The sequence below is a fragment of the Ciconia boyciana genome, chromosome 5 (assembly GCF_034638445.1).
Source record: "Ciconia boyciana chromosome 5, ASM3463844v1, whole genome shotgun sequence".
Taxonomy (NCBI): Eukaryota; Metazoa; Chordata; class Aves; order Ciconiiformes; family Ciconiidae; genus Ciconia; species Ciconia boyciana.
In genome coordinates, this window is record NC_132938.1 from 67,092,126 (window position 1) to 67,119,225 (window position 27,100).

The following is a 27,100-nucleotide window of genomic DNA, read 5'->3' on the forward strand; positions in this document are numbered from 1 at the left end:
TATATAACAAGACATTCTGCATGTGCAATCTGCATGTTGAGAGGACTTTCTTATTTTGAAGGCTTTGGATGCCATTTCAGTTTTGTATTCTGTTGAACTACCCAGATCACTGTGCTGATTTCCCCTTATGGACAGTGTATGGGCTTAACTCCACTACTGGGCATGTGGGCTTACAAATATTTTCAAGTTAGAGTGACTTGTTTAATAAGAATAGGGATGTTGGGCTTTAGGGGGAAAGCTGGGAATTCTAGTGAAATTATTTAAATAATGATAAAGATTATAATGAAAATGAAATAATTGCGTTAAAGTCTTAATCCAACAGGCAGCTTATTGTTCATACTTAAGTATGAATGCGTGTGTAGGGGGGAAAAAAAAAAGGCTGTAACTATTAAGTATCCCACAAACAACTGGAGTCTTTGGAACTGCTGAATCATGTGGCTTTTTGCCTTCTGTGGGCTTTGTTTTTCTGTACAGGAGGATCCATTCTGATTTTTGGCACATTATTTGACTGCTTTTCCTTTGGGAATATCCAAAATACTTTTTGGTGGTTTGACTATGTAAAACTAGATCTTAAAGAAATTGAATTATATCCATGAAAATATTGAAAATATTTACAGAATTTAGCCATCACCATTGAAAATTTCAGAAATATATCTTTGATTTGCCTTTATTAGATAAGTTATTTAGGAAACAATGCCCAGAAGATTTGTATTCCACCTTGCTTTCAGCTAATGCATTGCTCCCCACTTTCTTGTCCTTCATTTTGTATGGCCCACTCAAAATTTCTTTCGATCCCATCATCCCATACGAAAGTCAAAATGAGAGCTTCATGTTGAATTTATGAAAAGCATAAGTGAATCACACTCACAAAGATATCTCCTACCTATGAAGAAAGAAAAAGAAATAAGAGCGAAACTTTTCACCATTTTGATGCATTAGTTTAATTTATTAGTTTCTGTGCTGCCTTTGAAGCACGATTAGAGAAAACCATCTTCCCCAGACAGGAGGAAAAAAAAGCAAACCACAAAACCCCAACAGTTCTAGGGGGAAAGCTCTGTGAGCCAGAGTTTTGGAGCAGAAGTTTGAAATTTGACAGGAGAAATGAACTTAGTATGTCAGGGATCTGTCTTTGCCATCTTTTTACAAATCTGTTCCACTTCAGTCAAGTAGAAAGACTTTGAAAAGTTGCAGTTGACACATTTTGTTAGACACTTGCAAGATCTTAGCAGCTTACTTCCAGACAGGTTGCATTTAACTGAGCTTGCTCCAGTGTAGGTGGGACAATCAGGAATTTTTCTATAGTTACAGTTCTGAGAAGGGTCACATCTTTGCTAAGGTAGATGTGGGAACTGAAATGATTAAACTCTTTTCTTTCATGCTTTTTTCCTCTCTTCCTCTTTTTTTTTTTTTCCCCCCCTCCTTCTTCCCCCCCTTTCCAGCAGCATAAGAATCTGAAACTGGCGAGGTGAGAGGAAAGAGAATAGGACAGGGTCTAAGGTTGGAAAGAGATAGGATTGCAGATGGACTAGAAGCAGTCATGCTCTTGGGAAATGCACAGAAATCTGTCTGCTAAGATTCATTCCTCTCTATAGTTTGGAATGCAGTTCAAGATTTGTGAGTCACCATTCCTATCCTGGCAGCAAATATCTGTGAAATCTCTGGCTGTCTTGCTTACCTCCTCTTCATCATTGCTAATACCAATCCATACTGCAGTATGGAGGTTGTATTTCTCTTCATATACTGAACAGCAGAATTTAGTATTCACAGATTCCTACTCTGCTGATGAGAGCCATGTAGTGTCAATTTGACATAACACAATTGCTTTTTTTTTTTTTTTGGGTAAGTGTAAGATACATAAATGACCCAGTCTTCCCTATCAACCTTTGAATAATTGATGTAGCAAAGTTAATAACTCATAAATGAGGTTATACCACTGCTGTCATGCTAATGATGCTGGCAGTGCAATAGAGAATTTTATCATAGCTGTCTTTGTCAGAGTCCCAGTGTTGCAAAAATTTAAGCCAGGCTGTTGAAAATACCCACTCATTTTGTATTCTGCTTCATTTTGACACAAATATGTTTTAATTTTAGACAAAAAATTAAGAGTTTTCTGTGCAAGTTACTTGAAATTGGATGAGCACTTCCGGTAACCAAGAGAGATGCTTTAAAATGTTACCATCTGGTTTTATATTAGTATGTATTAGTTATATTAGTACACTACAGGAGTATTAAGGGAGTAAGACATTATTTGTATTCACTGCTTAAGGTTGTAAGTGTTCTTCAATTTGTTCAGAGAGAATCACGGCTTATAGGGCCAGAAGGGATCACTGCAGTCTAGTCTGACTTCCTTCACAAAGCAAACTGCAAAGCTTCCTTGAATTACATTCTATTTGTGCTAGAGCAAAATTTTAAAAGCTTGCCATGGCATACCTGGTAAATACGCACATAAGTAAATAGGAGTCTTACAGCAAAAAAAGTTTTGAGGTACAAAGAGGTAAAAGGATTTACCTAGTCCTCACACACACTTGAAAACCATGGTTTCTCAGAGGTTGAGCTCGAGGCTTTAGTTTCTGGTTCAGTTGTCTAACCTCTGGCATGTTTTCTTATATAATTCATTTATTTATTACTTTATCTTGTAGGAAGGGGATCATCTAATTCAAAATTGCCATCTGTCCCTACAGTTTCTTCAGTGCCTGAGGATTCTGCTTCAAATATGAGGTAACTTCTTCAGTTGAACATCTGAACAGCTGTGCTGTGGCTCACTTTTTTGATATTACAGTTGATATTCTGATTCCACATCACTTAAGAATGTTGTTTTGCTGACGTTCAATACTTAATGAAGGCTTGGGAAAATATGAGTGTCTGATTATTGATTCCTTCTTATACATGTGTATCACTTAAACATTGCCAAAAACTATACTCCTTTCTACAAAATTTCAGCAACTCCTTCTTTTTTTGTTAATCACATGTATCTCTCTACTAGTATTACAGACAGGCTTGAACATGCATTGGAAAAAGCTGCCCCACTTCTGAGAGAGGTTTTTGTGGATTTTGCTCCCTTTCTTTCTCGGACTCTTTTGGGCAGCCATGGGCAGGAGTTGCTGATAGAAGGTACAAGTAAGTTTCCATTTTAAAAAAGTTTTTTTTATGTGTGCTTTGTTTTACCTTGGAGACTCAGAATTTCTATATTTTTTTTCTGTTGGCTCTGCCTTAGAAGCTTTCGTCCTGCCTTCCCACACAGTGCTGTCCACTGGATTTCACTGCCTCCTGTTCCTTCTGTCTTTAGTCCTCTGAGGTCATTGTCATTGCCTCCTCATCTTGCCACCTCTGCTACCTCTTTGCCTCCATCTCATCTTATAGTTTCCTATATCTCATTATGTGGGACCAACTGCTGTTGTCTCTTAGTTTTCCAACTCTTCCAGGGAATTGTCCCATAGAAGCTGGTGTATGAAATGTGTTTTGTGAGCCTTAAAAAGAAAACTTGGTGTCGGGGTCAACACTTCGATACAAAGTATAGAGTATAGTGTAGAAAGTTAAGTACAAAGACCTTGCATTTTTACTGTGTTGTAACAGAAGGCTTCTTGGGAACTATGTCAGCAGAGCATGTTATGATGTATCTCTTGCATGTGCATCTGCTTCTGTCTTTTTGGTTTCTAATTGGCAGTCATACAGGTAAGAGGAATATGTTGTCAGTATTGAGAAGAATTCTCTGGTACTTCTGAGAAGATGAAGATTCAGGTGCACAACAAAGATCATGGCTCTTCCTGGTGTTGGCTTAAAATGATTGAGCTTGAGATGATTGAGTTTTTTCTACTGGTGGGTTTCTCTCTTTTTAAAAATGAGGCTCAGTTCTGCGATGCAGACGTTAATGTCCTCAGTTTAAAAAAATCATGTTTATTAGAACACTGTGAAATTAGTAGTGAACACCAGTTTTTCAGTTTTCTCATAATTTGGTTATATCATATAAATTGGTTTGTCTGCTGATTTTTAAAGTGAAAATTGCAGTTTTTGTCCAGATAAAGCAGTGAATTGAATTAGGGCCTGAGCTTGTTGCAGCTTCCAGTAATGAAGCACTCCCATGTTAAAAGCTCAACTTGAACTGATCGCTTGCACATGAGCTGTATTTGAACTAATAGACCTAGTTGCTTCCTGGGGAATTAAAGTTCTTTTTTAAAAACATTTTTGAAACTACTTGTTTCATGGATTAGGACAGGCATCCTGTGTGTAGTGCTGAATACAGTTAACATTGTCAGAAACACAATTAGAGTATCAAACACTGATAAGTGTTTTGCTGAAGGCTGCTGATATCAAAATTGAGACTCCATTAAACTTCACTGAAATTAAAGTTATTTAGTTTTGGAATTTAGCTCACCTACCTTTTGGGGTAGGAAGAAGTGGCAGGAAGAAGTGTATGAATTGTCTTCTGTACAAAGATGGGATGTACAGAAAAAGATGGGATTCTACTTTTGATTATACATGTGGCCATCGCTTTAGCTGATAAACATTTTAATGGAAGCTGCCTTGTGAACAAATTTATTTCATTCATTTAATAAGAATAATATGAAAGAGATTTTTCTCAAAGCTTTATTTGCCAGGGAAGTAAATATCCTATTTAGTTACATTTTTTATTGTCTGAAGATAAAGAAAAGATAATCTGGTTTCAAAGTATCTTGACTGTAGTATGGATTATATACACAGAGAGATGAGTATTTCATAGATTGGATGACTGAAAAAAAAAAAAACCAGGAAAATTATTGGGAATGTATGAACTGTCTAGACAAAAACCAACACACAAAACCAATTTTTGGGCCTAAAAACCACTTATAGACAAACCCAAAACAAAATGTGAATACAAATAATAATAATAGTCAAATTAGTTTATAAACAATCAAGAATATATAATAGGTTACTGCTTGCACTTCTGCTAAGGTTTAGTGTGGGGTTAAGGGTCAAAGTACTAATAAGAGTGTTTGGGATGTCTGCTGCCATGAAACAAAATGGAAACTTGATTGATAGCTGGGGGCTGAAAGGAGAATGTGCAATGGAGAAAGCAAAGGTCATAAAGCCATTTCCCTTCTCTGCATATATAATGACCCAATCCTTCAAGAAATAGCAAAATGTAGATACAGTGGATTAATATAACATATGTTAACCACACTTCTGATCATTTTGACGTATAAACATTTATGGAACTGTGAATAATGGAGGTAATGTATTACTATTAGCTGCATCTTTAGATGTGAGGCGTGGAATTTATGATCTCACTCTCACATACTTTTATTTCATGCTGATAAAGTACAAAATTGAACTGGAAGTGGTATGAGAATTTCAGCTTTCTTTTGATTGTCAAAATGCTTCTAATCTATTGCACTTCAAAATAGTTTGTGTTAACAGCTGGTGCCATATAAGCATCCATTTATGTCTACCCTTTTTTCCTTTTGTAGGTCTTGTGTGCATGAAATCTAGCAGTTCAGTTGTGGAGCTGGTGATGCTTCTTTGCTCTCAGGTGAGGTTTAAGTAACAATGTTGTCTGAAATTGCTCTCTCTGAGCATAACGGAAGTTACAGTTAAAATTTTACTTTAAATTTGAGTTTAAATTTAAGGTTATGTGTGATAGGTAAAAAGATTATATGCAAGGCCTTTTGATTAAAAAAAAATTCATAGTAATTGTGTCTGTTCAGTTGGAGAGAGAAGTTACTAAAGGTTTTATGTTACCTTACTATTGAGCATTTACATAACCTTGATGGTGGTGTGCGTAAGTAATTCTATGCTGTCATTTTTGTAAGATAAAATAGGATCAATAAAATATTAAGGTTATAGAAACAGATTGATTTCTGCATCTTGGCATACTGAATCCTCTGCAATGAATAGATTTTTTTCCTTTTGTGTAAAGGTTATGAAATGAGTGATAAATACTTTTGAAATCCTGTCATTCTTAATTGATTTGACAAGTACTAAAAATTTGAGAAAAATTCAAGAAAGCAACCCTGGTTGTCAGCAGTTTGGGGCATTCTACATTCCTAAAGGCAAAGTGATTTTAGATATTTAAGAACCTGAGATTTGCCTGTTCCTGTGGTTAGAAAAGAGCCAGAGCCTAAGGAACTTCCTTAAAATTGTATATGCAATATTTATTGTATTTTCTTTTTGGATTTCGTGCTTTCTTTTTTGTAATTAAATGGAAGACTTTTTATTGAGCCTTTCTTTTGGTGCCTTAGAAATGATACCTTTCTGGTAGTAAATTCCCCTACTTAAAACTTTAAAATAGCCTTTTTTAATGGGAATGGTATTGGTCTAGAGGTCAAGGGTTCTGACCCATTTCAAAACCTTTGACCTTCATTTACAACCCTTATGGTTTGCTTGCCTGACGAATAAGGATAATGCAAAATTAATGTTTCTTCACATCGATTTATTCGTTTTAGTGCCTATATTGCCAAATTTATTTAGAGTGTGCTGATAGATGTTTCATGAATACAAATGAAAGAATCATAGAAGGTGTGAAAAATCGATAGTCTGCATTGTCAATAAAGTGCAATAAGAACAATTACTTCTGGAGATTACACCTAATAGATTTTACAATGAACTAGTGAAGAGTAGTTATGTTTTCTAGTGAGCTTATTATGAATGTATCTAGAACTTTGCTCATCTAGTTTTTCATCTTCCTCAGGAAATATATTATATTTTTACCCTGAAAGGAATTTAATATTCCTTATGGAACTTTTGGAATTTAGAGATGGTTATTTTACCTATGGCAATACTGGAAGCGGACATTGTTCACGACTTCTAGAATATGAATTTGCTGATGATTTAAATTAGAAAGGAATCCTTGCTACCAAGAAATCCATATACAAGTTTTACTGTTCTTTCATTAATGTGTTAGAGTAAAACTAATCTGAGTATTAAATATGTGCCTGACAGCTTCATATTACCATTTTAAAAATTAGGTTTTGCTATTCATGTTGCTTGTATCAATAATTAGTGGTTGACCTTTCCTTCTTTTTTGGTAGGGTAATCTAATCTTTTTAAAAATCATGTTGTGCTCTGTACTGTACATCACTTGTTTGGTTTTGGGAAGTGGAAAGGATAAGGAATAAATGACGTGCTCTAATGCATCTATTTGTCATATGTGTCACAATGCCACTTAATGCTAATCTAATCAAATTGAGGATATCGTGATTGCTTAGCAGTGCTAGTTGCAGAGACTAAGGTTATTCTTTGTGAAATAGTAGAAATAAACCAGTAAAGTCACAAAGACCTCAAAGTCTTTTTAAAGTTACATAGCAGCTGTAATTTTTGGCAGAATATGAAAAATGATGTGAGAAATGAATCTAAAATTAGCTCCAGATGTATACAGATTGTTCTGGGGTGATAATTACATTTTTCACTTTGAATTTTCCTAATTCAAAGAGGTCAGCATGGCAATCACAGAAGTGATTTATTTTGTTAAGAAGTGAACTGTCTTTTGCTACATGAAAGCTTGAGAGATATGAAATTGAATTTCAAGCCGACATTTTACAGATACTGGGAGGAGATGGGGTTGAGCTTGATTGATTTTTTTTTTCTTTTTTTTTTTTTTTCCCTTTTTTTTTTTTTTTTTGCCCAAGATAGGGTGGGAAGTGAAGTGATATCCTTTTGCTAAAATTTTAATTAATTTTTAAGAGGAGATGGAGAGGATGAAGTGCCAAAGATCAAAAGATCAGGTCAAAAACTAGTTTTTAATCACATAAATAATGTGGCATAGCTACAAAGTAAGTATCTGCAAATTTGATTTAAAACTTCACAAATTTGTCAGCCATCATTTTATGAAATTGAAAGATTGCTCTGATTAATATCTTTGGTGTTTTTTATGCTAACCTCCTTCTGAAAATTTGTTTTAAACATTGTATATGTGATGTAATCCCTTGGATTGTTTTTCTGAAACATCTGAAATTTTTCTGATATTTATTTAGATTTGTGGCTGGAATATGTGTTTTCTTTCTCAGAAGTGCAAAATGGAATAATAATATCTTACAAGTAATTTTTTCATAAAATTGTGAAAATAAAGCTCTTTGCCAGGTGAAGTGATTTAAAAAAAATTGAAAAGATACCATTTTGTGAAACTATTTGTGACACCTGGTTAATTTCTTGTCTTGTTTAAAGTTCATATATTTAAGCATATGGAAAAAGACCATTGCTTTTGTGTTTTAGTTTTGTGTTTATATGTTGATATATTGGTTTATGTTTAACACAAAGTAAAAGGAGAAACAGGTGGTTTGAGATACAGACAAAAGGCTTTTTCTAAGACAAAAACAGTTGTGTTTTTTGATAGACATGCTACATTTTGAGATGTGTCTCTGTGTGTATACTTACATTTATATAAATCTATCAAAACATAAAGAAATCCTTCATTTAATATTACTGCAAAGTGTTCCTGCTTATTTGACATTAATATCATTTTTGAAAGAATTGACGTTGCATTCAAGGCCACTTTATAAAAGCGTTGTGTTGCTCATCCTAATTCAGTCTGACACACATTCCAATAACACTACCTCCCTTCTAGGGTTTAAAACTAAATTTATGGCTGAGCATTGTGAAGTGCATCATTTAAAAATGGTTTCAACCCAAAACATCTAATAAATAAATAATGTGTATGGCTACTCAGTAGCAGACTTTCTAGACTAGAAATCATTCCATCGGATACTCAACAGTCCACTATCGGAGAGGGCTGTCAGATAAATCTTATAGTAGCTGCATTCATGTCCTGTAAATCACATGTTATTGTCTGAGCCTTCTGCCAGGTCATCTATTCTTTTCCCATTTATCAGAAATGCATACAGTACAGTGAACCTAGAAGCACCATCTAGTCTGGCCTGGCATCCTGTCGGGGTAATTAAACCAGCAAAAAGAGAGAAGTCCTGTGTCTATTATCCCTTTTAAATGAGTGACGTCAGGATGTTAAAGGTGCTCATATGCTATTGTGAGACAAGGCTTCTGCGTGGGGAAACTGCGTGGGGAAGCATTTTCATCTAAAAGGACTCACTCTATGCCTAAAACACAAAGAGGCATGTATGAATTGAGTGCATATTTATCCATAAAGCAAATATGCTACTGTGCTTCCTTTCATTTGTCAGATGTTTTCTTGAAATACATGACTAAGTAGGAAAAACTGTGATCTTCCCTACTCTCTCGTGAAGGTATTAAAAACATTTATCCGTTGCTCACATACATGAAGCGTTTGTCCTATTATTGTAGCTCAAGGTGAAAAGGTACAAAAAGAGGTAAAATAGGTTCCATAATTTTCCTTGATGCCTTTGAATTTGCAGAATTTGCAGCACTTGAAAAATGTTTCTTTCTGTAGTAAATCAACTGAATTGTCAGTGGAATATGTGTAAGAGAACTAATTAGGTAGTTCTTGTCAGATCCATCTTTGACTTAAGACCTTTTTTCTACTGAATCTAAATTTTCTAGACCATAAAATAAACTTACACTAACTGACTCAAATACTGTTCAGCTCTTGTATAATTTTCTAAAATTGGTGGAATGCCACCCAACCTTTTTAAAAGTTTGCAATTTAAAATTAATGAACACTGCAGCAACTTTTATGACCCCTCCACCACCATTACCCGCACATACACCCTGCTTGCTGGTTCAAGGTATAAAAGCTGCTTGGTTCATCCTTCCTCTGCCCCGTTGTTTCAAAGGGATTAAGGGCACATTCTTGATAGCTGATGGCATGTATAAAACCAAGACCAATGTTTTAATACATTTAATCTCTAGGTATTTTATCTTCTAGAAATATTAATATGATATATTGCAATATAACTACATAGCTACAGCTATTAGATTTATATTGGACCTTGATAAAGTACATCTTTCATGGGGAGATGGAAGAGGGGAGCATAAACTCTGATACTCCAGATTTTTTTTTGTGTGCAGTGATAGCATCTGCTCGTATGGCCCAATGAAATACGATTATGGTTAAATATGTCATGCGCTGTGCTGATAGTTTTTGGAATTATTTTTTGGAGAGAAAAGTATGATCCAAGGCAGTGCATGTGCATCTTAAAAATACAGCAGAGGCTCATTAGTTGTATTAAAGCAGAAAAAATTACACTGTGAAAGTTGGTCTTACTGCCTGTGTAGGCAAACTTAGAGATCTTCAGCTCTTTTTTTTTTCTTGTCTAACTCAACTCACCAAACCAATTATCACTGGTTAAATGGTGAAATGTTTGCAAAAGGTTTTTCTTTACCATGATCTTTCTTTCATATACAACTAAATCACTTTGCTAATGGATTCTTTTGCTCATAAAGAAGTCAATATTCATCTTTTGCATGGGCAGTATCTTAGTTGTATCATATCTCTTATTCTGATAAGGAATCTTAATTATTTAAACAATATCAACATGTGGCATGTAGTCATGCCCCTGTACAAACAATACGATAGCATATTTCCCCTAAGGAAGAGCGATAGGATGGTATTTAAGATTTTGATTTTTTCAGCAGATTTTTTGCACACACCCCCCATTCCTCCACCCCAGTACTTAAGTGTTTGTAAAATGCAATAGGATCTTCAGGCTTTTCTGGGTATCCTGTGCTCAGAAGAAAGCTTTGTATCAATGATCCAAATTAATTACCCGAGGAATGGATTTCTGCAGTGTGTTCTAAAATGTCGTAAGCCTTTGAATTGCTTGGAGATTTTAGTTGATGTAGAAGATGGCTGTTTTTCAGTGTTTGTTACTTGCAGAGAGACCATAGATGCTCTGTGATCTGCACTGGTTCCTAATTTACTTTTAAGTGCAATTTGATGTGATGGATAACTATAGTGATCGCTGTGAAGTTTTAATTGAATTGCGTATAGGTTATCTAAAGAGCTATGGCACTATGATACCATGGCAGCTGAGCTCAACAGAAGCACCGAAACTCTAACAATATCCTGATTTAGATATGAAGAGAATAAACGCTGTTTGAGTACTTTTTATGTGCCGCAAGTGTTAGATGATGACATTTTAATCAAGATAATATTTTTCCATCTAATCACTTTGTGTTCTAACAGCTGAAAATAAGTTTTAAAAGGATCTAATAATCCTTTAGATCCATGATCTATCAAATATATATGTTTTGATACAGAGGGTAGATTTTGTAGGGACTTCGTAAGCTGCCAAATGGCTTTCTATCAATTTTAATGCATGTTCTAATTTCCTTTTAAAAGCCATTTAGAAGATATCAGGAGTTGGAAGTTTTTCTTTTTATACAGTGTGAACTTCTGCCAAGACGATCTTTGTTGTTACCAAAGATGAATGTAGCTGTATTTGGGTAAAAAAACCCAAACCAACACTTCAGTAATAGATTGCTTGCATGATAAAATGGTTAGAAACATAACTTTATTAGGCAAATGAAAATTATTTAGATCTTAACAAATAAAAATAGAAAAAAGGGCTTCCCAAAGTCTAAATTGTTAAGTTCAGGGAAGACGTTGCAAGAATCGTGCCCATAGCCGTTTGCCTTGTATTGCTAACTTTCTTTGAAATGTTATGAAGTATTCAGTCTTTGTAGTTTAGTATGAAGGCACTGTATTGAGATGCACGAAAAATACTTCACCTGCAGGTGTGCCAGAGACTTCATAGTGTACTTTTTTTTTTGCTTGTGCTCTTCTGAAGAATTTGAAGATTGGAAGAAAATCTGCCAGCCTAGCTTTTTGTAGAGATGAGGTGGCTGTGGAAGGAAGTGAGAGTATTCAAGATCATCTTACTCTGCTATGGATTATTTAGGTTCTGAAGCTGCCTCAGGTGTGCTTCATACCAAGTGGAGCTAGACATATTAATAAAACTGTGTCAGTCTTAACATTTGAAAACATGGGATTGCCAAGCATGTTATTAATTGTTATGCAGGCAGTGGCAGGAACATTCCTAAGTGCAATTTTGTAACAAATATCGCATGGCCCTTGTAACTGGTATACAAAATGAAAGATTCTTATCCTATTCTTCTTTAAGATGCTATTGGGTGGAAAGTAGTTGGGAAATATCTGTTGAGCTTTATGTATAGTGCTACTTCAGGGTATTTTCAGTGAAGCGATTTTACATTATGAACTATTTCCTCTTCAAAAACTCTTGTTATTCTTTTTCCCCCGCAATGTATATTTTCATCTACAATGACTTAGTTTTGCAGGATGGAGACTGTGGTCAAAGCTGGAGAGAAGGGAAGGTAGATCCCACAGTAGCCAGGGTCCATGCTATCAAAGTGATCTCCTGGGACAGAAGAGACTTAAGTTTTGATTAATGTTTCAGGTAATAGTTACTATTATCACTAAATAGAATAGTCTGTCAGAAGAAAAATTTCAACATATCCTCCCAAAGTAGCTAGTAGTCCAGAAGCTTAAGGGCATTTACCAGGCTTGTGGAAGAGTCCAGTTTTGAAAGAAATTAAGCTCTCTCAATCTGTAAAAGCCAAATCGTGATTCATCTGTGTTGTCCTCAATTGCAGTTTCCTTCTTTGGTTGTGATATATGAAGACATCAGTTCTTTTCTGTAAGGTCTTGGGGATAAAGTTTAGGGCTTCTGCATTCTCGTGCGTTGCAAGAGACTTGATATCAACACAGTGAGTTGTTTGGCTAGTGGTCAGTAAGGATTAACTCTGGAGAAATTGAATGAAAGGCCTGGAAAATGTGGCAGGGCACTGGCTGTGGAATCCATACTCCATAAACGCAGTCCTTTGGTGCTTGGATTTTAGATGCTATCTTATCGGTAAGTTTCCTTCTAACAAAAGAGAAGGTTAAATTATCAAATCTTTTGCCTAGATCACTTGGACTCTCCGTTACAGTTGATGTATCTGGGTTTTTTTTACATGTAGTGTAGCCTCTTTCCTTCCTGCGTGGGAGTTTTTCCTCCATCTCTGAGGATCTCACTTGGGGTGCTGAAAAAGTATATTGACAACTTTCATGCTTGGTATATGTCACTGAGCAGAGTAGTTGGAATAATTACAAATGGATTACTTGTGCTGTGAACATTTTGCTGCTTGCTTCATTGAACTATGTTATAAATTTTAAGTGTTTGAAACTGGAGATCAGTTTGGTAGATAACTGAGGTGCAATTCTGATAAGATTGAAATAAATGGAAACAGCTGGGAAAACCTTTCTTTTGAACTGGAGTATGTTGAAATTACATTTTAAATTAGCTGCGTAGATTTTTTTTTTCTTTGATTTAAGCAGTATGTAGATTTTGTCTCTCCAGAACTAGATTATTGTAATATATTCTGTGTGAAACTCCAGGATAATGTAAAATTTGTCTGTTGGAGCTTCACTCCTACTTTGATTTCCTGTTGCTTTCTAAATTGTTTGAAAATTTAATTGCCTATAATTGCCTGCAATATTTAACCTGTTGAATTCCATGGAATTGCTTGGAGAGCACTCTAACATGTTTAAATAGGAGTTTCTTTCAAACTCCTGTTATTCTTCATAATAATAACTAAGGTTCACACTTCTCAGATCCTGCCTTTAGTTTGCTATGCTTGAGATATGTTTGAACTCTGTCTTTTAGGTGTAGTTGTTGTCTTCAGGAATAATGTGCTTTGTTTACTATTAGTATGGCCTACAGATAGGGAGTTTAAAACATCTGTGTCCCTCACTGGCTAAATTAAAAAAAAAAAAATTCTGATAGAATATTGTTTCTTGCATGAGTCTATGAAGTGGATGTATATTGACAGTTTGCTTAGTAGTAGAAACCAAAGAAGTTTGTAACTTAAACTTTGCTTTTGCCTTAGGTGCGGAAATAGGTTGGAATGTACTGGGAATGATTTGCCAATATTGCATGAATAATACGTGACCTTTTGTTGACTTAATAATGCAATAAGCACTTTATAGTTATATCCTGACAGGTGGTGGTCACAGTAGTTAAAATGTGTGAGCTAGTACTTTGGTTTTATTTCCTTATATCTTTCCATAATTCTTAATCTAGGAGGGTATTTTAAAGGTTTGCTCACTCCCCAGTTTGGAGATGAAATGTATGATGTGGGTCTTTAAGATGAGCAAAAACTATGATGTGTTACATTTAGTATGAGAAAAACAGAAGAATATCTGATATGTTATGCTTTTAGATATGAAATGGCTTCCTAACTGAAACTTGTTTTATCTAGGCCTACTTTAGACCCACTGGAGAATGTCCTCTGCAATTTGCAGCCACTGTATTTTGAAGTGTTCAGCAAAAGCAGGCTATAGTATCAGCTGCAGCTGCTAACTGAGAAAAGTAGTGTGAAAGAACCCGTGTTTTTTGGTCTCTACCTCACAGCTGTTTTCTGGAAAGTAATCGTGAGCTTTGTGGTTTTGAACAACAAGAACAAAAAACCCATTTATATGTAAAGAAATTGGGATGGGTGCTATATATTAGACTAAGAAGGTGTGTAGAGAGGTACAAGTGGATAGGTGTAGTAAAGCCATGATATTTTGGTGTGGACTCATGTGAAGCATTGTTTCTTGGGACAATACAGTTGGAGAAGTCAACATGACTTGCAGACTTTGGATAGAGGAATGGATAGAAGATAGGGTTTAAAACCACAAAACTGTTCTTAGAAATATTTTGCCCCACCGGGGTATAGAGTGATGAACTTCCCTAAGGTCATCTTACTGAAACATTGTTGTTGCCTACAGTAGAGTTCTAGGGGGAAAATGAGGATTTTTCCTTCCTGATTTTCTTTTTTTTAAAGTACAATCTTTAGTGGTTGTTCTGTAGGCTTTTCAGATATTATAGACTCTTACTAAGAAAAAAATCTCTTATGAAATGAAAATTACTTGAATTTGGTCAGGAATCCACGACATGGTGTTGGTGTGAGTTTAATGGAAAACATGTTTGCTACGGCTAAAAATACTAGCCTTTAAAACTGTGTTGCTGAGAATTTGTATGATTAATGTATACATTTTTATCTTTAGGGAGGAGAGTAGACTGTCTATGTAAATGTGAATCTTGGGGGTGTGATAAGGGAACAGGACAGCTTCAGTTCCATGAATGTACACTGCTGCAGATGTTCAAAACTAGGGGAACATAATTTAGCTACAGAAGCAAGACTTTTCTGAAGAAAAAAGGCATCCTGTTGCTTCACCAGCACACTAGGACTTAAAAAAACACCACCATTTAAGGTGAGTTTTGTGCAGTGAGAGCACACCCTGTGGCTTGGCAGTCTAGTCAGAAGGATGATACCATGCTGACTTTATAACTAGATCTTTGAACAATATTCTCATGGGTGGTAAATGCAAAACAAAGTAATATCAACTGGCACTTAATTCTGTGAGCTCCCTGCTGATGGGGCTCTGCACTGAAATGGAACTCTTCCTGACAGGAAGTCAGCCGCGAAGTGTGGAGACCTCTGAAAATAAAGTGTGCTTTAATTTGACACCCTGCTGTTTTACAGCTAGTGTGTTTAATTTGAGACTATGGAAAGAGGTTTAGTAGAGGGGGGAGGGGTATGAGATTATGGAAAGTTCAGTGAGTGGCAACGCTTGTTGCTGACTTTATACTAATTACAAATATGTGAACATTTTTGTTAGTGTTAATAAACCAAATAATGTGCCTCTGTGGCCAAACAAAACTGCTTAAGAAATTCATAATTTGGGGAGCAGTGCTGTTTACTCAAAGTTCTGGCAGGAGAAGCTTTGCATAGTGGTGGTGTTCAGTATATTGTTTAACCTTTCGTCTTATACTCTTCTGTGCCTTTTTACATATCTCTGCAACTGGGAAAACATCTGTCTCATCAAAGATGTTGATGATGCACTAATCTTTCAATAAATATTTTAAGGTAACTTGTTTAAGTGAAAAACTCATAATTCAGATTATGCAGCAATCAGTATGATATTGAGGTGCATGTCTGTTAGGCATTAGATCCTAGTTCTGAGTCAAATTTGATTCAGAAGAATCAGCTGGCTTTTTCCGTACCCTCTGAATATTTATGAAGACATTTATTTCTATTTCTACTTAAACCAAAACTGGTTATATTTTTCTTTTTGGAAATTGCTTGGTGAGTGCAGGGTAGGATTTGCAGTGAAAGGAGCAGAAAATTATTATTTTATCACGTTTATTGTAGCAACATATAGGGACAGATGAGAATAGACCCCTGTATTTCTGGGTGTCATGTAACAGTGGAATAATGGATACCCAGAATATTTTAGTCTAAATGAAGTCAACAGATGCAGGATGAGGAGGGGAATGTAGTATGCAAGTGGAGTGTAATGGAAGAGACACATGTTAGTTTTTCTGCCCCTTTTTTTTAGTTTGATTAGATTTAGCTTCCTTTTCTCTAAATCTTTTAATAAAAGATCTGCATTAGGATATGATTACCCAAGGGAATGATAAGGGACAGGTTTGGACATCCTGTCTTTTGACTGAAGAGGTGGGATTGATTTACATACTTTGGTTTCATTCCCTCAAAGGTATGATGATAGCAGGAATCTTGTTCATTGTTTGCCTGCATTCATTATGAGAGTTTAAATTGAAACTAAGCTACATTTGGGGAAAAGGGTAATATAAAGGGGCTTTTAGTTCCAAAATAGTATTCACCGTGTATATTGTTGAGGCTTTTTTATTGGTTAAATTTATTTAAAGCTTATCAGACATTGAGCAGGAAGGTTGCTGCTATTTGATGGTGGTGATGATGAATGTTGCTATCGGTGGGATTAGTCCATCACTACTAGTGCAACTGTGCAGCAGTGAGTATGCTGTGATTTTCTTGTCCTTATAATTAGTAGTCTACTTTGGAAGACAATTTTTTCCATGCAGTTCTTTTACAAAAACTCAAATTAAAATCACAGTTAAATAAAAAAGCACTGAAATCAAGAGGCAGTTGCCTTATACGCCTGCTATTCCTCGATTCATTTTCCCTTCTCCATAAAAATGGTGCTGGCACTGCAACTTGATTATTTGGATCTCTTCCCTTTGTTCATCTTATGTTGTCCCTTTTCCTCACTTCTGTTTTTCTGACTCATCTCCTTTGACTTATAGTTTCTTGCTTCCCATTGCTGCATATTTACAGAATTGCTTGGTACTTTGATTTCTCAATTAATGTTTAAGATTTCTGTTCCTGTTCTTCCTGAAGCTACTGTCTTTCATCTCAGCATTGAAAATAGCCGATGGTTAAAGAACCTGAAGAGGAAACTGCGGTGGAAAAGGTTTGCTGCTAGATGAACTCAAACCTGACCCCTAATTTCTTTTCATGAGGAGTCATGGCAACAGCCCACTAGCGGGAGAGAGAAAGGGAGAGGCTGCCCATGCAAATTGCTTCCTCCATCAGAAACTGTGGACCTGAAATCAGTGATCCACTCATTCAGTTTTTCCCCATTCTACAGTTTGTTGCTGTACTGGGACTGTAGAGGAACTGGAGTTTAACATAGACTTATGTGTTTCATCTTAATGTGACATTGGTTCTAGGGGCAAAGTTTTATTAATCAAGTCATGAGTTAGATCACTATAAAAGGCATGTAATAAATGTTTTTCATATATTTTTTGGAAACGAGATACAAAAGTGAAGTTTATGAGTTTTGATGATATGCAGCTTTTATGCTATGATAGTTATTACTGGTAGCATTTTATTTATGCAAACAATGATATTTTCATAATTTTAAATGAACTTTCTGATTGCAGACAGTGATATTCTCATAATTTTATGTGAACTTTCGGATTAAGTGATTTAAGTTTTCTTTTATTACTAAAATCCTGTTTTAAGAATATTTGGTATCACGATAAATTATGACAACTGCAACCTGTGGTGAGATTTTCTGGCTGTATGTAATTGTTAAACATTGTATGTGCTGTAACATTTTATGTAGTGTACCTTTCATAATGCTGTATCTTTTAGGTTAGATTTGCGTAGTTTGTAGAGAAGACAACACTGTTTGTCACTGACAAACAGTCTGACAAGTTGACAGTTTTTTTAGTATTTTACTGAACAACATAGTACTTCAGTATGCAAACTACTCCAGCTCTGTATGTGTATCATTTATTTTCAGAATCTATAAAAACTTACTGTGACTTGAACTGAAACTTTTAAGTATTGAAATTAAACTCGCATTATAAGGTAGTTTTAGGCATTTACCACTAACAACATAATACCATTTTATAGGAAGCTCTGTTTACATGGAATATCCCAAATGGTTAAACAGCAGGGGAGTCTTCTGCTTTTCGTTAAAAAAACTGCTGTTTCTGTATGGCTTATTTACTACTTCTTTAATTCTTAATGTAGTGTGCTGTGGAATTGAGCATGCAAAAGTCAGCAAAGAGTTCTGTTTTCTGCATCTAAGCTTATTACTTGCTGTACGATAATAAAGGCACTATTTTATTGGGTTAGTTGTAATTAACTTCAGCACTAGGCATTGATATAAATCATTCCTAATCTGTTTTCTTTACATTTTCATTATTTTAAACTGGTTTAACGTAGCTTCTTTCTGTCGTTCTTTTACATAAGGACTAGGGTTGTAATTGCTTTTTTGAATTAGGCTGTCGGAAGCTAATGTGCATGTTGATCCAAGAATTGATTAAGGAACAATAATGAATTTCATATAGCACTTTTAAAAGATTTGTAATAAATACTGTGTAATAAATATTCTATAGCAGTGATCTGTTATACCATTAGAATTCAATACAGTGTTGTCATGCTCTGCAGCTGGAAAAATATTTCGGTATAAGAAACTTTGATTCTGTTTCATAGTTAAAATAGTAAAAGATTTTGTGGTTATGAATGCAAAAATAGTGTTCCAACTCTTCCCCAGAGTATGTTTTATGAAAGTAGCTATTCTTATTATAATCTTTGTTTCTGTGTTTTATCAGAGGAAAACTACTGAAACATTTTTGGTTTTCATTTTTTTCTGCTCAGTCTTGGTGTTTGATACCAACTGGGCCATGTGCTATTTTGACTGATTTATCAATACACTAGTGTACTGCAGCCTTTTCAGTTGTTCGTTAACAGCATAGGTTGAAACAAGAATGTTACATGCTCTTTTCAGTCAGTTTTGCAACACTGAACATGTTTGTTTCTTGAATTTCTTATCTTTTTCAGGGGTAGATAGTCATACATGCACAATCTCAGCCCACCATTATAGTTCATTAGTTAGTTTGATATGAGTGTGTTTGGAGTATTTTCCCACAACAACGTGCTTGGTGTTATACCTCCACTTGAGAAGCTATCTCATCTAATTGATTTTTACACAACTTTCTCGTAGAAGACTTACTAAAATTTTGAATATAGAGACTTTAGTCATGTACTGTCATTAGCTGATTTTTTGACAAAAAACCAATGTCTTTTTAATGGAATACCAGCAGTAAATACTTTTTATTGTAACTGAGTGTGTTTTGATAGTTTAAAAGTCTTATAAAAATAATTAGCTCTTTTATATAGTTCTAATGGCAGCCTTGCAAGTTTCCCCTGGAGCAGTCTGTAATGAACAGGCCTTGATTTTTCCAGTTGGGCTTTTAGATTCCCTGAGGACTTGACTTCAGACCTTGAAGGGCAGCAGCTGCCATTTGTCTTAAGACTGGAGTTGCCAAACAGACAGACCATGTACTAATAGGACACATTTGTATAGCCCGAGTATGTGGAACCCCGATAGAGGCCTAATGATGATCATCTGTTGAGAGCTTGTAGCTGGCCAGGGTTAGAGTAACTTTTATCACCCTTATTGAAATCAAAACCTCTCTATTGATTAGTGAGATAGCTTGATTTGTTACATAGATGCCACGTTAAAGCTTTCATAGACTAGCCATTGTTTAGTGTGGAATAGTATCCGTTGTTTAAATTTCAATAAATTCAAGGCTGTTTGATAAGTTTTCCCCCTGAAAAGATGTTCTGAATTTTTGGGTTAGTAGTAAATACTTTTGCAAGTGCTCTCTTTTCTCTGTGTCAAGATTCAGCAACAGTGATGTTCTTCTGTAGAGAAAGGACCATGAATATAATTATTGAAATAATTTTTTTCTCAATCAATTTTTGATAATTGTGCAATTATTGATTTATGTTTTTTAAATTTTATTTGAGCATCCAGGTGTGACTGTATATATACTGAATAACATTGTCTCCAGATGAGTTTTTGTGTTACTCTTATATTAAAATGTGTCACATCCTTGCAAAATTTTTCTGTTTCATACACTACTTAGCATGTGCTAATTTTGATATTGAATTGCTACATAGAGTTTCTAGATATGATTCCCCATAATTCCATGTTGTTTTTAATTTTTTCAATGGAGCTTTGTAGATTAAAATAATTTAAGCATGCTTCAACTCTTTAAAAGTAATTTATGTTTGCAGATATTCTGATTAACATGCAGTCTAACTTTATTTTAATTATGAAGAACCCAGTTGAGATATAATCTACTTTTCACTGTATGTTCTTTATTGCTGAGTTCATTGAAGCCTGTAGTGGATGTGGTGCTGAGAGAGTGCTGACACCAAGTGCAAACACTGCTGAAAAGTTCTTGATAGTTTACTTTAGGCACTTAAAGATTAGTATATCTCTATATGAACAAGTTTTTCATGCAGATTTGACCTTTACTCTAGGATATAATATGTCTCTTAGTCATATGTTAACACATTTTCCCACCCTGCTCCTTAGTGCTCCATTCATAGTTGTCAGTACCAAAGTCATCCTTCTTTGTTTCATAAACAAAATAAATTATTAAAACTCCACCAGCTTTATGGGAAGGACGGAATAGCAAAGAATTTGCTCTTTTTTGCTTGCTTATGAGTATTTCAGCCGTTAGATATTATTCTTAATTGTGGAATATGTTAACCTTGTTAGAAGGATATTTTTTTTAGTTTCTGGGAAAAATGAGTTATTAAGGAATATGCATCTGTATGTATATATGAATGAAAGTAGTAGTACAGTTTGCTACAGTTGAAAATAGAGCAGTTTTCATCTATTGGAAATGTTTTAAATATTCTGTTAAAGATCCATGTTTAATTGTTTACCCAGTTGATGGATTGGTCTTGCAAATGTTTTTATATAGCTTGAAGAATATATATTTTGGGTTAATTGTTTGAAATATTATATTTCTTTCCTAGAAGTGTACAGGTGAGGAGGGATATGTCCATTTGCTGCCTACAGGCAAGCGCTTCAAATTACAAACCAACAAAAATATTTATCAACAAAATTTTCTTGGCATTTGTTTGAGTGATTAGAGTTTAGGAATGGCTATATTGGGTTAGATAAAGGCTCCACCTTGCTTATTGTTCTATCTCCAACTATAGACACAAAGAGATGCTCAAGAAGAATAAAATAGGACAACAATGTGTGATGCACTTCCACTCTCCAGCTATTTTCAGCTCGGGGTGTTTTCTGAATTGGATGTAGCTTCTGTGTATTTAGTCAATATCAATGTATTTTCCTTCCGTGTACTTGTGCAGTCTGCTCTTGATCCTATTGAACTTTTAGTCACCACAACATCCTTTGGAGATAGGTTCCACTGATCTGTAATGCACTGTGTAAAGAACCACCTGCATTTCTTTGTTTTGAAGCTGACTTCTGCTAGCTGCTGCTTGTAGAACAGGCTTTTTGGCAGGCATGTTTAGGTAAATAAGAAGCTCCTGAAGTATTAGATCTGAACAAGGATATTTAGAATGAGTAGGGAGCCAACAACAAATGGAAGAAAATGACTGCTCAACAGAGTTGACACTGGAAAATTCAAGTTCAGTGCAGAATTTTTAAAGACCTTCTCCACTTATCTGATGAAGCTATATGGTTAGAGACATACCTTATTTTTAAGAAACGAAATAGGAAGATCAAGTAGTATAAAAGACTTTTCAATGCATTTGAATACTGAGATAGCTACACATGCATATGTGGCTGAAATGAAATAAAATGGGACATAGAATTACTAAAGATTGTTTTGCTAAACTAATCTCATTGTTGGTTATGGTCTAATGCGTGTTGTGGTCTTTGGCCAAAATGTATTTCCTAGACAAAGGAAATGTAGTAATTTATATGAGTTTTATGATACTGTCATACAACTGATTATTAGTTAGAATTAATTAAAAAACCCACTGTAAAATAGATTAAAAAACCCCAACCTGACTCAAATGGGACAACAGTAGGTCACGATATAAACCTTGAAGGGAGATGATTAGTTTCTGAAAGGAGGGGTTTAAGGCCAGTACTGTTTAATGTATTCATTTAATGATCCTTGTGCACTCAGTAAGAATGTGTTAATGAAACTAGTTGATGATATAAAATTGGTGCTATAGAGGACTGGGATATAATTTTGCTTATGGCAGAGCTGTGCTATAGATACAGGGAATGTAATATGTTATTCCATATAGAATTATAATTCAGATGAGGTTTGAAGCATCATTTCAGGAAAGGATGTAGTACTTGCATTTTATCCAGAGTACTTATGGAAGTGTTTACAGATTCCATTAAGGAAGTAAGGGAAACAATAATGAGCTAGGAAATTTCCACATCAGGCATAGTATTTGAATAAAATGTGAATCCTTATTTGTCTCCTTGTAATGGCTGTTTTTCATTGTAGCTATTTGTGATAGTGTTTAGTGCTTCTAGGTTTTTTTTCCCTGCTTTCCTGAGTGTACAGTGACCAAAAGCATTAAAAGTAGATTATGTCTCTTGATTACTAAACATTTATAGCTGCAGGAAATGATGGTCAATTAAGTACAGCTTAGAACAGGTATGAAATTATTGACTTTGTTGATCTTCCCTTACAGTCCTTCCTTAGGAAAGTGCTGAAATGTGTTTTGTAGTTATTTAGTTGCATTAGTGGTTGAGTTTGGGGCTTTTAACATGTTTTTTCCCTAATACCTTTGGGAGATGGATAACTAAGATGTTGATATAATAATGCAATATGCATACTGAGTGTAATTGTTTGAGAGAGAACATATACTGTGGGGAAATATTGAATGGATCATGAAAGATGATAACCATTAGTCTTTTCTTTCAGCTATTGAAATTAGCTTTAGGGTGTGTTCAGCTGTGATTTATGAAATTGTTTCGACTAATGCCTTCTTTGATGATGTCTGATATAGAGAAAAACGCTGAAAAGTATCATGATAAATGCACTTTCTTTTCACTTTTGGCAACCTCCGTCTTCACCAATTAAATTTTCAAGTATTGTAGTGAGCTGTCCTAAAGAGCAGAGCAACAGATGGACAGTGTCATAAATGGAAAAAATTATTTTGCTTTTCTTGAGTTTTCACACATTTAAGCTAACAGAAAATAGTTTCAGTTATCATCATATGAAGCTAAATATTTAGAAGTTGATATTACATTTTTAAAAACTCTTACGAGGATTAGTTGCATGTGTTGTTTTGTTTAGAATATTAGCAACTAAAAGGCTTTTTTTTTTTTTTTTCATAAGAATCAATGCTTCTTAAAGCTATTTCAGACAGCTTACAGACTAGCTTGAAGCCATGTAATGGTGGCCATAAGAAGGCAATAAGAGGAGAACTGAGGGAAGGATGGTGGGAGAAATATTAGTAAGATACGTCTAGCAATAAAGACCAATGGTGCTACTTGATGTAGCCTCAAAAAAACCCTCAAGATGCCAAAACCCAAAAAACCCCATATGTGATAATATGTAAATGGAATTTAGCTGGTGCTTAGAATGTTGCTTGCCTATTAATGCATATAACCTAGTTGTATTTCATTACTTTTTATATATTTATAATTCATGATGAATAATACATCACAAATTCCAGTAATTCTACTCTTAATTCTGACTAGTTGAAAATTGTAATACCTTGTTGCAACTTAAAAATGATAAAAGAATATGTTGGAATCTGGAAATTTTTTTTTTTTTTTGGGGGGGGGGGGGGGGGGGGGGGGCAGGGAGACCAGGATTTCAGTTGTAAAGAAACAACATTGTTCTACTGGCTTTTGTGTACGTCTGATCAAACCTTCATGTCACTGACTGCAAGGTAATTCTGCAACACTGAGCAGCAAAAAATATACCCTGTTGACACTGAATAGAGGTATTAAAAACTCCTACATTCAGAAACCTGAAATTTGTTTGAGAGATATTTGCAGTTTTGCACTTTTTGCCTGTTTTGGAGCTGATGAGATTTTTGAAAAGAACGACAGTGATAAAAGTACTGATGTGAATAATCATTAGGATTATTATTTCATACAACAAAGACTGAAAAATCAAGGAACCTGATGTGGAAAAGCATATGAAACTTAAGTATCTGTCTGCTGCAGAATCATTCTTTTGTATTAGTTTAGAAGAGTTGTAGAGTTTAAACCAAGAATGTTATTTGGCCTTTTCTGTCCAAATGCCTCTACATTTTCCCCAAATTATAAGCTTCACACTTTTACTACACTAATTTTTGCCTCTGTCAGCTTGTTCCTATTGAGTCTAGGATTTAAAACTTTCTTTGTGTTTTTGTTAACCAATTCCGTTTTCTCCTCAGCTTTCAAATGGGGGAAGCAAGCCCCAGTGACAGGTCATCTGGATTGGTTGCTTTCCAATGTGTTTCTTCTGGGGGCCAGGCAAAACCCGCCTCCATGTTTAAAAGGTGTAGAATTTTGCTGTAATTCAGGGTTCAGTTGGACGTAAGAAATGTGCAGTGCATGTGTGTCTGCTGTTGCCATCATTTCAGTGTGTTAAAAATTCTGAATGTTAAAAATGTGTTAAAATTTTTTGAAACATACTGGGTGTTAATGATGTACTATTTGGATCATTAGCAGATTTTTTTGAGTAGAGATGGCTATGTGATGCTGAGGTGAGGATTATTATCGGCATATATGTTAACTAGGCCTTAAGCTATAAGAGAAATTTGTGTCTAAAGAATGAGCCTTACATTAACATGAAACAGTTTGTTTCTAGCATTATCAAGGTTCAGTAAGGTAAAAAGCATCAGTGAACAAGAGTAAGTTCAGAATTATTGCATAACATAGCAAAAGAAAATGATGCAGTTGTTTGTGGGATTTCTTTGTATTTTCTTCCCCCCTCCACAGAATATGACTTTGAGTAAATGATGCTGTTCTCTTTCTTCATGCTGGCGATGTTTCCTTCCTGATTAGCACACAATTAATGCTTTATATGTTTGCTGATGGTGGTGTCAGTTGCTAAAATTGAAAAGTGCATGACTTTGTAGCTGAAATGTTTTTTCTTAGTTTTGTTTTTATACAACTAGTTTTCTCTTGTTTTTTCCCAGGAGTGGCAGAACTCTATACAAAAGAATGCTGGCCTTGCCTTTATTGAGCTTGTCAATGAAGGAAGGTAAGTCACAATATTTGATAGCACCTCTGCCTTAGCCTTCAAGAATTCAGGGGGCTTGAAACTTTTTTTAAAGAATTTTTCTTTTGCCTGTTTTTTCTGTCATTTTCTTTGAGTTTTACAAGCATGATTTCACATTCTTTAATACTTCGGTTCAGTTCTAATACTGAATATGGGATTTTGCAGAATCTGAATGCTCTTTAGTCTGATTAAATATTTTACTTATTGGTGTGTCATGGATTTTCTTTCTTCCTGTCCTTGTGCACTGGTTAACATTGAAAATATAATTTGTATTCAGCTAGTCTCCTGAGGAAGGGAATTAATATTTGGAAGACGTTATAGCTAGGAATTGTAAGATAAGCCTCTGTCTCAAAAATTAGATTCCAGTTTGCTCATTTATTTCCTATCTACCTCATAAAATAGAAAGGAAGAGAGTCCCTTTAAGGTTAAAAAAAAAAAAATCTGTTAATATTACCAATTAGTTTAATATTCTATCTGTAACTATATATGTATATTACTGGGACTTACAGAAAATGACAAAGCAGGTGATGAGGCCATGCTCTTTGACTTGCAGTCACTATTCGGAACCATCAATATTGTCTTCATTAGGAATTGATTGTTGAGGCAGACTAAGAGCAATATTTACTTTTTCTAAAGGATTTTTTTTTAAGATGTCTTAATGAGTTAGCTAAGGAGTATTATAAGAAATGCCATTTATCTAAACCTAAATTCTGTTAGTGAGTAACTTGAGCTAGTAAGAATCCCAATAGAAAATACATTTTACAGGATGAGGACAGCTACTGAATTAAAACCAAAATAATTTATCACATAAATTAAAATGCTATATAAATATCATTTTATCATTGTAGGAATAGGGGAAATGGCTATTTGAGATTTTTCTTTTAAAATCTGTAGATATTCTCAAGACAGGTAAAAATAATGACCATTTTAATGGTTGCCTTTCAGTTTAGGGTGAGAGAAACACCATTCTGAGGCAGAAAAAACATTTGCTACTAGTCTTGATCCCAAGGGCCAAGGTAAAGTAACAAGGGTGTTCAGTTACAGTGTTAAGATCTAGCCTGTAGTTGTTTCCTATTATGTGAGGCTGACCTGTCTTGACCTTACTTACAAAGTGCCTGCTATAAATTTGGCCCTTGATTAATGTTTTATTAGCATAGATAACGTAGAGATCCCACACACATGTAAACCACAATGTAAGGTTCATCTGTGTAAGATGATTATCATGAACAAATGGTCTTACACAGTTGCTGAGACTGAGTTGTAAGTAGCAGTTACGTAGTAGTTATTCAGCTTGTCCAGGTCAAGCTTTCAGAGAACATTCTATCAGTAAACTCTTTGGAATTGACTATTTTCTTTTAAAAACCTGCAGTGCCCATCACAGACAGATGGAATCACTCCCCTACTTCCATAAACAACATCAATAACTTATAGTCTAGCCTTAGCAGAGTGGTTGTCTCAGGGACAAATGATCCCTTGAAGACTGAAAAGTGTGGTTTTGGTTAGCAGAAAATATCTAAGTAATTGTTACTTCATTTCATTTCTGACTCGCAGCAGAGTTGTTTTTTTAAAAAGTGGGAACATAACTTTCATTATGGGGAAGAGGAGAGGGGATTAATTTCTTAAAAATGGCTCCTTTTATCTATCTCCATTTCCTCCATTGCTGTTTATAGGAGCCTTTAAAGTTATTGCTGAATTGGTCATTGCGGTGCTTTGTGGCTTTTCAGCATTCACTAAAATGAAACTATTATCTCTCATATGACATGAACTGTATTCCAGAGCTACTCTTTTTTTCTCTTTATGCAGGTTACACATTATTTTTCTTGCACACATACTAACACTTATACTAAAACATTTCAGGCCTTGTATTTTATTGTATTTGTTATTGTTTTATGTATTTTTGCCATAATATTATAATC

General features: G+C 34.9%; 1 protein-coding gene across 6 annotated transcripts in view; it reads left to right on the top strand.

The window, feature by feature from the left end:
• The window catches only part of LRBA (LPS responsive beige-like anchor protein), a 433,706-nt gene that overhangs the window by 114,642 nt on the left and 291,964 nt on the right, over positions 1–27,100 (top strand). For 5 of the 6 annotated variants that reach the window (XR_012042586.1, XM_072861998.1, XM_072861994.1 and 2 more), the window contains exons 32-35: positions 2,640–2,718; positions 2,984–3,117; positions 5,445–5,506; positions 25,102–25,166. Coding sequence is in view for 5 of the 6 variants with exons in the window: in XM_072861998.1 (XP_072718099.1) it covers positions 2,640–2,718; positions 2,984–3,117; positions 5,445–5,506; positions 25,102–25,166 (340 nt within the window). In the remaining variant the exon portion in view is untranslated. The remainder of the gene's footprint in view (positions 1–2,639; positions 2,719–2,983; positions 3,118–5,444; positions 5,507–25,101; positions 25,167–27,100) is intronic. The other variant, XM_072861995.1, reaches the window with a different exon arrangement.